This window comes from Ursus maritimus, unplaced genomic scaffold (genome assembly GCF_017311325.1).
Source record: "Ursus maritimus isolate PB19 unplaced genomic scaffold, ASM1731132v1 scaffold_4, whole genome shotgun sequence".
NCBI lineage: Eukaryota > Metazoa > Chordata > Mammalia > Carnivora > Ursidae > Ursus > Ursus maritimus.
The window spans coordinates 70057874-70071359 of record NW_024426552.1 but is presented as its reverse complement, the minus strand read 5'-3'; the positions used below and the strand labels follow the sequence as shown (position 1 = coordinate 70071359).

At 53.2% G+C, this 13486-nt stretch overlaps 1 protein-coding gene across 2 annotated transcripts in view; it reads right to left on the bottom strand.

The window, feature by feature from the left end:
* XXYLT1 (xyloside xylosyltransferase 1) overlaps positions 1-13486 on the bottom strand; it is a 214194-nt gene that overhangs the window by 174827 nt on the left and 25881 nt on the right. For both annotated transcript variants that reach the window (XM_040621411.1, XM_008708341.2), the window contains exon 2: positions 10581-10728. In XM_040621411.1, coding sequence (XP_040477345.1) covers positions 10581-10728 — 148 coding nt within the window. The remainder of the gene's footprint in view (positions 1-10580; positions 10729-13486) is intronic.

The window sequence follows — 13486 nt, the reverse complement described above, 5'->3', positions numbered from 1 at the left end:
CTCACACGGGCCTGTGAACCTGGGCTAAGCTACGCCTGCACATGAATTCCCTGAGTCCCACACTAGCCTCTCCCGTCCAGTGCCACTAGTCCGAAGTGGACTCACGACTGTCCTCCAGAGAGTCCAGCTGCCTGCCTCCAGCGTCAGGACAACGAGGCCCCAGCAACAGACTGCTGAAATAAGGACCCTTGGGGTGACAGCACCCATGATGCCAGGAGAAGGGGAGGTGGGAGGTCTGAGTCAACCCCTGATTCCAAACCAGCCAGCTTTGTCATTCTCTTCTATGACAGCAAGTGTCACTGGGCTTCATGAAGGGGACTCTGGGGCAGAGGAGGCTCAGGCCCCAAGGATTACACATTCGGGGAATTTGCAACACCTTGCCCTTGCCTGGTCTCCCTGCACACGTAAGTCTCCCTAGGAAACGTGAGCAAGACGGTGTGCGGTGGTGATGATACTGTGCTAGGACGATGCAGATTTCAGGCGCCCTGATTCAGGGAACTAGTGGAAAGGTCTTCTGGGGGGTGAGGGAGAGGAAATGCTTTCAGCCGCATCGCCCCATTTCCAGCTCACAGTAACCCTGAGAGGAAGGCAGGTCAGACATGGCACTCCTCAGCCGGGAGACAAGAGGTGACATGCTTTGCCCAGGATCATGCAGAAAATGTCCACATCCCATATCAGAAGCTCTTCCCAGAGGGCAGAAGTGGATGGCCTGAGAGTCTGGGAGTAACTCCAGCCCCACACCCTTGGTGCTGTGCTTGGAGGCAGGCCTCTTCATCGCCACCCAAACAGCCAACAACTCCTGGGCACTCGCCACGGGCCAGGCCCGGTGCTAAGGGCTGTTACACGTAGGTCCTGGCAATCCTCTGAAGCAAGTCCTGTTATCCCCATTTTACAGGTGGGGAAACTGAAATCCAAAGAGGTGGCAAGTTATGTATTCTAAGCCCGCTGTGTATACTAACCCACTGAACTCTCATAACCACCCCATGAGATGTGAACTGTTATCTCCATTTTACAGAGAAGAAAACCATAGACATAGACAGGTTCAGCAACTTGACCCGACTCAGACAACAGGCCAGTGATGGGGCTGCTGGGAACACAGGCACAGTGGCTCCTGGCCCATGTTTTCAACCATCGTCCCACATGGCCTCTTTCGAGTAACTTCCTACAGTAGTGAGTTTAGTGAGTCACAGAGTAGCAATCTGCACCCAGCTCAGTCTGACCCTGAGCCCAAACTCCTTTTCTCTGTGATATATACCGATAGATACCCACTCCCCTTTCAGCTTGCTTCAGACCTGCCTGGCTCAGTGTGCCCTGCAAACACTGGGCCTGAAGTCGAGGAAAGCTCGGACATGAACATCCCTTGACCAATGCAATAGAATGGGGCCTACCCTCTGGAATGGTGAAGCAGTCTTTCCAAGTCTCTGGGCTCCCACAGACCATGGCTGGCATTGTGAGGAGGTAGCCGTCACCAGCAGGATGTGTGGGATGGGGCCCAAGCAATGGACACATACCCTTTGAAAAATGGCCATCCACAGTCTTCAAGCATGGGCAGAGGCAAATGAGAGTAACTTTACAGTGGAGAAATCTACCAAGTACTAGCCCAGCCTGGAGATCAAGGCCAACATCAACAGTAATAAATCACATACTCTTGATATGCTGCAATGTGTCATGGATACAATGGGGTGAAAATGGCACTTAACCACTGTGTTCTTCTCAAAAAGCCATAACTCTAGGCTAATGATGAGAAAAACATCAGACAAATCCCAACCGAGGGATACTCTATAAAGTATCTGACCAGTGCTCCTCAAAACTGTCAAGGTCATCAAAAACAATAAAGCAAGTCGGAGAAAATTCCACTGCCAAGGGAAGTCTAAGGAGACATGACAACTGAATGTAATATGGTGTCCTGGATGGGATGCTGGAACAGAAAAGGGCGTTAGGTTAAAGCTAAGGCACACTGAATAAAGCGTGAGCTTTAGTTAGTAATAATGTATTCATATTGGTTTACTAATGGTAACAAACGCACCATACTAAGGTACTATGTTAATAATGGGGAAAAGTGGGTGTGGAGCACATATCCACTCCCGGTACTATCTTCATAATTTTCCTATAAATCTAAAACTTTTGTAAAAAATCCAACACTTGGATAAATACAGACAGTGAGACAGACATAGAGAAGATGCAAAGGCCCAAAGTGCCAAGGGCCAAAGGGGACTCTATGTACTTAAGTGAAGACACACGCACACACGCACGCACACACATGTGCAAATATCTGGAAGGGTGGACACCAAACGGAAAACTATGGCACACACAGAAAGCAGACTCACACACCACCTACACGGCCAGCGCGCTCCTGGCCCGTGTCCAGAGAAGCATGAGCCACAGGAACGCTCGGAGGATGCCTGGCTGGAGAGCACAGAGCAGCTGAGGGAGCCCGTCGCCTGCTTCGCCGAGCTGGGGAAACGGAGGCTGGGAGAGAACTCTTAGCCACTACATGACTTTGCACGAATGGCCCCCCTTCTCTGGGCTTCATGTTGTCCATCTGTAGAAAAGGGCCTGTTCGATTCCCGCTTCAGCACAGAACTGATAGGAGGCTAGACTGATAGATAACGGATGTGCCCGAGCACCTTCAACAATCCCTGCTCCCCACCACTCAGTGTCATCGGCCCTGTGTGACGAGCAGTCATACAGCAATGGGACGATGGGACACCCTGCTCCGCCTCTGACAGGACAACTGGCCGGACCACCTCTTTGGGCAGCGCACCCTACACAGTCCTCTCCACCTCACTAGGCACTGGGTTTCTCCTGCTGTCAAGTGGGGGGGGACAGGTGTTGGTGATCTGGACAGCCGGACGGGTCCCTCAACGGCTGTGTCTGGGAACCACTGCCCTGGGGGCAGCTGACCTGAAGAAACACCTGCGTGAAGTCACAATCATCACCATCACCAACATCAACGTATCACTATTCAATACTTTCCCACACTGACCTCTCCACCCAATAGCCTGGAAGCAAAGAAGAAAGGGTCAAGTTACCCCCAGTTCGCAGAAGAGGAAAGCCAGGCTGGAGAAGGCTATGATGGGGAGCAGCTGAGCTCGGATGCCTCCAGTGCACCCACAAGTCCTTCCTCACAATGGAGCCGAAAGCTCTGCTGTCTCTCCAGAATTGTCTGCCTCCTCACCTTGACCGAGCTGTGCCTCACTTGAGGCAGAACTGAGTGTTCTCTGCTCACCCCAAAGCCCCAGGCACGGGGCTAGGTAACCCCCAGAGTGCCAGCACAGGGCTAGGGGCAGAGCTGGCCCTCAACTTTTGGTTAACTGACTCACAGGCAAACAGAGAGAAGCTTCCACAAATGTGAACCCTCCCACACTGTCTCAGAGGCCGGGCCTGAAAGGTAAGCCTGGAAATGTGAGCAACAGAGCTGGGCCAGCCTCTAACCCAAGCCGGGGAAGTGTAGGGACACCCTCGGTACACATGGGAGTGAGAAGAGCAGACTGTGGACAACACTGGCTGGGAGTCAGGGAACCCCGGTCCTGTCCTTGCTCAGGCAGGTGCTATGACCCTGGAAATCTCTCCCCCTCTCCGTGCCTCAATTCCCTTGTTGAAAAATGGGGTCATAGTGTCTGCTGTGCCCCCCTTATATAGGTGGACACGAGCATCCTTTATAAAAATGAGGGGCTGCAACTGATGGGTGCTTTGTCCCTAGATAGGCAGAGACACTCTCTTCCTCATTTCAAATGCACCCTCCTCAGGGTGGCCTAAACAGAGCCAGGCAGAGTGACCAGTCCTTACACCCCAAGGATGGCCCCACCTGACTCCTCCCAGGCACACAGAGGGGTCTAGACACAAGCGCTGCTGGCACAACTCATGGCCAGCGCCCACAGGAATCCTGACCCTGGAGGTGCCAATCCCCACCACAGGCCGAGTCAGGAAAGGCTTCGCTCCTCAACCCACAGGGAGGCAAGCCAACAAAGGTCACGGACCCAAGCGAGCAGCTGCCCCACACTCCACTAGGGCCCAAGGTATATAAACCACCTATGTCATACGGAGCTGGTTTTGCCCAAAGCTCATCAGGAAATCAATCACCTGGAATTTTTTATGTCCCCCTCACCCACCAGAAACCAGGGTAAAAAGGGTCAAGTGCCCAGGCTAGTCTACAGAAGCCGAGTGGAGGCACAGTATGGCTAAAGCCTAGCTCTATCACCGAGGCCTGGGTTCCAGGGCCCAGGGGCAAGAACACGGGGTCTAGGAGAAAAACAGAGTTTCTGTGACCGTTCCAGGGCTCAGATCTCACCAAGGCCTGAATCAGCTAGTTACCCTCCCTCCTCCCAACTTCCTTCTGCCTGGATTCAGGGGTTTGTCAACATAAGGCTAAGCCTACCTACAAAAGGCTGAGGAGTACCCTGGGCTCCAAAATACCCTTTCTTCTTCCCTTCCACCCTTCCCTCAACCTCATTTCTTTAGCCAACAAATATGTTTCTCATCTTATTCCCTTGGAGCATCTATCTGAATTCAGTGTTCAGAGGAAAGCAATCAGATGGGGCTAATTCACACTAAAGTGCAAAGGACTGCCAGGCAAGGGGTTTTGTGACAGGCATATTTGTGTGATTTTGCAGTAGTTTACAACCCCCTACCTGGAGCTCCAAATGGAAGACTGTCTGCTCTGCCTACTCTCATAATTCTACTTCCTCTTGTTCTGGACCCACTGAGCTGCTCAAAGCTGCAAGTTAGGTCCTAACTGTCCTTACAGCAGCCAGTGCAGTGCCAGCATCATAACCTCTGGCCCCTGGGCTCTCATGCAAAGGCTGGGGACGCCTGCCAGGCCTCACCTTCTGCATCTCTACATGTGCCTGGTACCCACAGGTGCACGTGCACACACGCATATACACGGGTACACTCTGGACTAGCTGCTGCTTGAGGCCAGCGAGTCCACATGTGGGTCTCTTACAGCCCACCCATAATGCCCAGCCCAGCCAACACTCAGTAAGGGTATGCAGCTGGACCCCACTATCTCCCACAGCGATCCACTCCCCATCTCAGACACATCAGCCTTCGAAAAGCACAAGTCTGGTCAGGTTCCTCCATGTCAAAAATGCCCACAAAAGTTCTGTCTCCTGTGGAGAAGGGCCAGCCCCCTCAGCCTGGCATCCAAGCCTCCATGGCACATGCCAACCTCCTTTGCCCATCTTTTTTGCCAGTACTTTCCACTGTGGGCTCTGACGGTCATCAAAACAAGTGGTGTGCCCTTTCCCAAATGCACACCCTAACTTCCCAACTGCCTCAGCTGCTCACTACCCATTTCAAACAATGACCCTTCACCCACCCTTCAAAGCCCACCTCAAGTACCACCTTCTCCATGAAGCCCTCCTCCTTCATGCCAAATGCCTGGGAGTCATCCTTTTCTGAAACGCTCAGCATTGTGTGGCTCTCCCCTGTGGTTTTCTTTCTTTTTTAACAGATTTTATTTATTTGAGAGAGAGAGAGAATGAATGGTAGGAAGGGGCAGAGGGAGAGAGAAAGAGAGAGAGAAGCAGACTCCCTGCTGAGCAGGAGCCCGATGCAGGGCTCAATCCCAAGACCTAGAGATCATCATCACCGAAGCTGAAGGCAGCAGACGCTTAACCTACTGAGCTACCCAGGCGCCCCTCCCTTGTGGTTTTCTTGATGTCCCACCCTAACTGCCGGACTATGTAACCCATCCCACTGCCATGAGCCTGGCAGCAGCAACCTGGCAAACATCTCTGAGACACCAGAGTAGCCAGCATCACACCACGCACACACTAGACCCTTGGCAAAGGATGTCTATTGGCAAAAGGTTGACCCAGGACAGGAGAACCTTCCAGGAGAGACTCCTGGGGCCTCTCGCCAGCCTTACCCACTGCTGATTGTCTGGGCACCCGCCCTCCCTGGCCAGGGAGAACACCACAACCATGGACCGGGCATCACAGCTCAGCCTCGGTGACGCCTGTTTTTATGGCCCCTGTTGCTAAGCAGGAGCCAACAGCCCCTTGGAGCCGCGTGACACAGGAAGGGGAAGCCGGCAGTCCCAGAGGGGCTGTTCTTTGCTCCCTCCAGCTCCAGTTGGGCAAAAAATGTTTTCTTTTCCATTGCATAAAGACACATCCAATGGTGACACAGCTAACACCACTAAGAGGAGGACATAAAAGCCTCATGGGTGTGAGTGGGGAGAAGAGTGGCTGCATGTTGGTGGCAGGACTGGCCAGCCAGCCACACGCGACCCCTCCAACATGCAAGCGGAAGGAAAACGAGCTCTGACCAGAATCAGAGCCATCACAGTCCTCACTCTGCAGACACGGTCTAGGGGATGCTGCTGCAGGGGGGACAATCAGAGCAAAACACACAGGGTTACCCACCCCCCACAAAGCCCAGCCGGGCCCTCTCCACAAGGCTGCAGCGAGGAGCCAAGGAGAGGAGAGAGAAAACCAGGTTTTGTAAGCTTCAAGGGGCTATACGGGTGTGCAAGGCTGGCCCTGCAGGTCTGGCCGTCAGAATGAGCATGCAACAGGTCACCAGAACCCAGGCCGGGAGACCCAGCATGCCCTAGGACTCAGAGAAGTGCCCTGGCCTCAGCTCCTTGCTTCCTGCCCTGTCAAGGGGATGGCAACTGTGCTGACACTCACGAGTGGCGGCTTGAGGTCCTCCTGAGAGGTCAGACAGCTGTGAGCAGAGAAAATCGTGCAGACCTCCCACGTGCAGGCTGGTGACATGGGGGTAGGGGGCATCCAACACAAGACCCCTTTGTAAGGGTCACCTTTGGCCCTGTGACTCCACCCATGGGGAGTTATAAGGAAATAATCCTAATTAGAGAAAATTATCTCTATGTATGTGGATATTAATCTCAGTATAATTTATGACTGCAGAAAAAGACACGAAGTGCCAGGTAGCTGAGAACAGGGAAATGATAAAGTGAACTAAGGTTCATCTGCTCAGTGGAACCATTCAAAAATTTTTCAAAACTATGATCACACAGAAAACGGTGATGAGTCACATCAACAGAGAATGTCATGACACTGCTTTACTTGCACCATTTCTTTCATTCTTCGAGCTTAAATGTTCAAGTTCATATTTTGATATGCACAGAGAGACTGAGGATGTTTTAAATATGTGGCATAACTCCAACTTCGCCTAAGTTTTTAACAAGCTGCGTGCTGGGAAAATATTAGAAGATAATGAAGGAGTTCATGTTTGTGTAGTAGTAGAAGGATAACTTTTTTCTATTTTAATGTAGTTTTCAGATATTCTTTTATGAACGTTACTTTTAAAAGAGAATAAGTAAATGGGGCATTTGGGGGGCTCAGTCGGTTAAGCATCTGCCTTCGGCTCAGGTCACAATCCCAGGGTCCTGGGATCGAGTCCCACATCGAGCTCCCTGTTCAGCAGGGAGCTTGCTTCTACCTCTGCCTCTGCCCCTCCCCCCTACCTGTGTTCACTCTCGCTCTCGCTCACACTTGCTCTCCCTCTCATTCTCAAATAAAAAAAATCTTAAAATAAAATAAAATAAAATAAAATAGAATAGTAAACGTATTTTCAGGGTAGCTCAGGTACAGAAGGCTGACCCCGCTGCTCCTGGAGGGGAGGGCGAGAACAGGCTTCCACACAGAGAACTAAACGGTTGTCTAGGACGAGCACCAGACAGGAGCTCCCGAGACGTAACTCAGCGGAACACTAGCTGTTCTGACCCATCCTTCCTGGGTGGGACCAAGGTCTTGTGACCCACCCCACTCCTTTCTCACTTTCCCAGAGGAAGAAGAACTCTGTGAAAGAAACAAAATAACCAAAATAGCCAAAATGCACCAAATAAAAAGAACAAAACCATCAACAAAGCACAAAACAACAGTAATTTATATGATTTAAAAAAAAAAAAAAAAAAGAATACCAAAAAGGCAGCAATAAAGAGCCAGGACAAAGTGAAGGCAGCACTAAGGGTGCTTGAAAACAAAGCATCCTTCCAAAAATCGCAGGACGTGCCGAAGGATGCGGCCAGCGGGAGTCTCACATGCTGCCAAGTGCTGTGCGCGGGCAGACTGCTCAGCAGAGACGCCCAGACTCCGCAGGCACGCCGGGACTGCTCATTTCGTTTTACAACTATCAGATTCTAGTAACTCCTAGTAACTCTCTTCGTAGGAAGTGGACTTCGGGCAGATGTAAAAGCGGAGCTCTGGCAACACACTGTCATTTGCCTGAAGAACCCGAGAAAGGATTCGGTGTTTGGGCACCTCCCCTCCTTCCCCACTGGACACGGCCCTCAAGGGTATGAACCACACTGGGAGGGACACTGGTATCTGATCTACCGCAAGGACAGCAAAGCTCTGGCCACAGCCCCGTCCCTGTAGACACTGCCCCCCGGACAAGGCCAGGCTTCAGGGCAGGGCAGTCAGAGAGCAGAGGGGCGACGGTCTGGGGGTTCCCTAACTCTTGAGGCATAGCTAGCTTCTCTAGCTTCTCCACCTTCACCATCCCCAAGGAGCTGTATTCCTCCTCCCTCTGGGTGCCCTGAAACATGACCTGGCCTAGAGTTTAGCCCATGCTGGGTAGTGACCTACCAGCTGATGAGGGAGGGGGAGAAAGAGAATGGAGGGAGGGGAAAGTCGGGCATGCCTCCTCCCAGATCTCCTGCTGTCCCTCACTGGTCCTTCCCTCCCAGCATTTCGCTGCACCAATCACGCACGCAGGACAACAGGGCTGGCCAGGCCCTAAAGGCTCCTCTCGTCAAGATGTTTCAAATTAGATTAATCATGGAATCCTCTGCCCGGACAGAATCCTGCTCCAAAGCCTCATCTATGCAACAGTCAGGATGGGCAGCTGGGCGGGGGGCGGGCGTAGGAGAGAGAGGTAGGATAAAGGTAGAACCCCTCTTTTCTCAGCTCCCCAGCACCGCTGAAACCCACAGGAGGATTCCTGTAGGCCTGGACTCTTCCAAATACAAGACCAGTGCTCTAACCCCTGAGCTATGGAGCCTTCTCCTTGGACTCTTCCAAATACAAGCCAAAATAGCTCAGTAGATCAGCCCCCTTCATTTTCTAGTTGGGGAAACTGAGGCCTAGAGAGGCAAAGTGGCTCAGCAAAGGCACGCAAGTGGCTGGTGGCAGGGCTGGGACTAGCACCATGTCTATCTCCCCCTAGAATCCAGAACAGCAGGAACACCTTCCTTCCATCTGCATTCCCCACGGCTCCAGCACCGGTCCTACCCAGAAGGACTACTCGCGGCACACTAGAGGGGACAGAGGAGCTGCTAGTTAGAGAAGCAGGCCTCCAAGTCAGACTGACTGGGGCCCAAATCCCAGCCCTGCCACTTAAAAGGCTGTCTAACCCTGGCCAAGTCCACTCCTCGGTCTCCCAGCTATGATGGCACAGGAGGACTCGGCAAGCTCACAGAGCTGCACTGGCTTCTGGGAAGAATCACAAATGCTAGCTCTTCCCCCACACCCTTCTCTCTCCTTCAGACCCCTCCCTGCTCAGCATATCTCCCTGAGCCTGGCCTTCCAGTAAGAGAACATTCAGAGGCCTCCGTGGTACAGGGACTTGCCTTGTGGAGACAAAGTCGCAGCCACAGTGCCCGGGCTCAGATCCCTGTGGCGTCCAGGGACACTACACTGCCAAGGGGAACCCAGCTTCAACCTGAATTCCCGGCTTACAGGCCCCTCCAAAACCACTGGCTCCTGACCCCTCCTTCACTTCTGGTCCGCTGGGCAGGAGAAGCAGGTCTCCACCAAATGGCCTGGCTGTCCCCTGGGTGATCAGGTTCTGACCAGTCTGACTGCTGGAAACCCAACCAGTCACAGTTCAGGTCGCAGCTACCCCAAGACCCCGGAATTCCCCTCCACACCCCTAAAAGGCTCAGGTCATGGTTCACCATGGCCAGAAACTGGGGGGAATTATCCAGAGCTCCATAATCAATCAAGGACCACTGGGAGGAAGAGAACCCAGCAGCTTGGTACACCCCACTAGCAAGAACCCTCCGAGGGTTCTAATCCGAGGACGACCAGACCTGTCAGCATTTCCACACAAGCCCAACCTATCACAGACCAATCAATCTCTTCTGCCCCAGAGGGACCAAAGCCCAGAAAATCCTCTGATTGCACATCAAAGTTTCAGAAAGCTCGGAGTTATAATTTGTACCTCTCACATCTAAACCGGATGTTTTAAAGTCAGATAACAAATAAAGTCAGGTACAAACTAGAGAGAACAGGCTCACAGATTTGGATGGAAGATCCTCTAACCTAACCTGCCACTTTACAGATGAGCAAACTGAGTCCCGGGGCAGGGGGCGTTGCATGGAAAAGCTGAGTCAGGCCTGGAGCCCAGATGCCCTGCTTGAGTCCGGGGATACCACACTGCACAACTTCCACTGTCCCCATGAGTGGGGCTCAGCAGCTGTGCACCCCAGGGCCCTGCCCTTGAGTCTCTGTGCAGGGAGCTGTTACACAAAGGGCTGGCCCCTCGCCCTCTCCCTCGTGTCTCAGTGGAGCTCTTCTCTCTGATTCAGGGCACCAGCAGCTTTGGAGCCAGGGGAAGAGACACGAGAGTCCAACACCAGGGCTACTGGCCTGCGTCCAGGTTACCTTTGGGCATAATCTGATGCATGGCGACAGAGAGGAAGAAGATGGAGTCACTGTAGTAGGTCCCTGAGCCAGCACTGAAGTGCTTCTGCATGGCCTCCACCACTGGGAAGAGCTTGTCCGTCAGCACGCCAACGTCATGGAAGACCACCTGCAGGAGGACACGAGGAAACCACAGGAGTGAGCAAGCCCGCTCAGACACCCATAACACGCGCTGCCCCTCCAGGGGTCACGAGCAGGCAGCCCAGGCAAGAGCTAAGACAATGAGGAACCACAGGCACACAACAAAGCCTTGGCCGTGAGTACGGGGACACCACATGGGAGAGTTCTGCAGGCATGCCTGTCGGGGGCACGTAATGGAAGAGGAGGGGGAGCCGTCCCCAGTCTGCTTTCTGCTTCCGAACTCCAAGCTGGGCCACCTGGAAACGCGAAGCCACGTGAAAATGTCTGGTCCCAAGATTCAGGACCCTCCGCGAGTCTGGGCGGCTGGTGCGGGCCCTGGCATCGCCACTCCCGGCGGCCACTCCGTGTGTCCAATGTTCCACCTCCCTGTCCAATAGTGTGGACAGGGCGAGGAGCCCCAGCAGACAGTCCCAGAAAACACCGAGTGCCGCAGCGGACTCGTCCATCAATTCAACCAGCGTTTCCCGAGGGTCCCAGACACTCTGGAGGTGCTGAGAGAGCTCGACGGAATAACCAGGCACCACCTCCTGCAAAACACTTAGGATCTAGAAAGGTCAGCAGCTACTGAACAGAGCTCTGCGATTTGTGAAACGCTTTCAGGCACACCGATGCCCGTGACAACCTAGGACTTAGTAAGGCAGACATCACGAGTATTGCTCTATTATGATGACAAATTATTAAAATTACAAATGAGAAAGCAGATGCTCAAAGAGGTTATGCTTGCCCAAGGTCACAAAGCTACTAAGTAGCAGGGCCAGAACTTGAACCCTGGTCTCTAGATTCCAAGTCCCACGCTCTTTCAGCAATAAATACATCCTCTTCCTTAACAGCAACCCCATCGGCACAAGCAGCAAACAGAACAGGTAAGAGTACTAACAGGACCCCAAAGAGCTGGTCTTCCTAGTCTGACGTTATTCCAGATTGTACATTCATCCCACATGCAGCTACCAAATTACCATGCACTCTGCTCACACAGGTCTCCGTGTGCCCCCCGACATCTAGAACACTCCACCGCACACCAGAGGCACTCAGTAAATACAGCCCAGGCCGGAAGCCTGGATGTTCCCCCTCCTCCAACCTCAGCCCTGACAAGAGATCTGCTGGTGACCCCTTTGACCTCACTTTTGCCCTGGCAGCCGACAGGACAGGACAAGCCTGCGAGGCTGCCACACGCTGGTCAGCCATCACCATATGGACTCCAGGACACCAACAGCTAAAGGAGAGGCCCCGCGACTCCCCTGACTGGCTTGCTTACCTGCTCCAGGGCTCTGCCAGCAGGAGAAAGGACCAGTGTGGGCGGGGCCCCAAGGTTCTCAAGCAGGTGGGCGCCACCCCGTCATCTACCTCTGCCCTCTCTGCACCCCGGTCTCAGCGCCTCCTCCACCCGGCCTGCGCCCCCAGAGCCTTCAGGCATCAGCCGGTTAGAACCACCTCTGCCGGCCCTACAGTGGGGGCCCACTGCCCCGTCCGCTTCTCCTGAGTTTAGGTTCTGCTTTTGGCAGAAACCTGTTTTTGTCCTCACTTACTTAAGTGTTTGCTTTTCTCTTTAAGTCTACTTAGGTTTCGGAAACACCATTACACTGAGAAAAACTTTTATATTGTGTTAGCATCATCGGTCTTGAAACTCTTTGTCTTTTTCAAATTTATCCACATTTCTGTCCTAATGAGCTATTTTCCTTTATCCTGTTCCTGACTCCTTTTTTTGCTGTTTTCTTTTTCATGACTTCTCAACCAGTTCTGCTACTCCCCAATACAGATGACAAATTCTGCCTTTCACCTCCTACACACCCCCATGCTCCCCTCACCCCACCGCGGTGACTTCCTGGCTGTGCAAGCACCACAAACCCTGGTTTCCCACCTCCTGCCCTGTCCCCTCCAAACCAGCCTCTGTTGTGCCTCTCGAATAACTGTCCAAATACCCAAACTCCCTTCTCCCTCTCCTTGGCTTCAAAACCTCCAACGGCTCACTGCCATCGGTCACAGTCCAAACTCCCCAGGAAGGCTTCAGAGACCCGGCACTAGTGACCGCCTATCCCTCGCACCCTCGCGCCCTCCCACCTCTGGGGATTGGGCAGAACTGAACCAGGCCATCCCCACCCTGTCCTATATCCTTGTATATTTGTACCAGCTCTTTGCATCATGGGGAACCCCTCCCAGCCCCCCCATGTGTCTGGTGAACTCCTAGCCAGTCTCCCCCAACACTGGCTCTGGCCTTGGCTCCCACAATTCCTCACGTCCTTCTCGGCACCCTCCATCACACCGAGGGAGGCTCCGCTTCCCTGTCTGACTTCTCTACAAGTCTCTGTTTCTATATCTGCTACATGGGGCACTGACTGAGGCCAGACGCTGTGGCTGCTCGGTGCCCCGTGCCCAGCCCCTGGCCACAGGACAGGCCACCACAGAGGTCTGTTGAACTAAATGCACTTCCTAACTTAGTAATGAAGTTACTAAACCAGCCTGAGCCTCAAATACAGAAATGAGAAGACCCACCTCCCATGGTGGCTTTTCGGACCACGTGGGACACGCAAAGAAAGCACCTAGTTCAGGGGCTGCCTCACGGTGCTTATTCCTAAGTATTAGCATTCGCCCCCGTCCCCGTCCTCGGGCCCCTGAATCCCCTCTCCTCGCAGATCAGTCTTCACTCATAAGCCAGCTTCTCCCTCTGAGCCTCATTACACCTCCAAACCAGGGCTGGAAGTAGGAATTTGACGAGGAGCTAGAAGCTG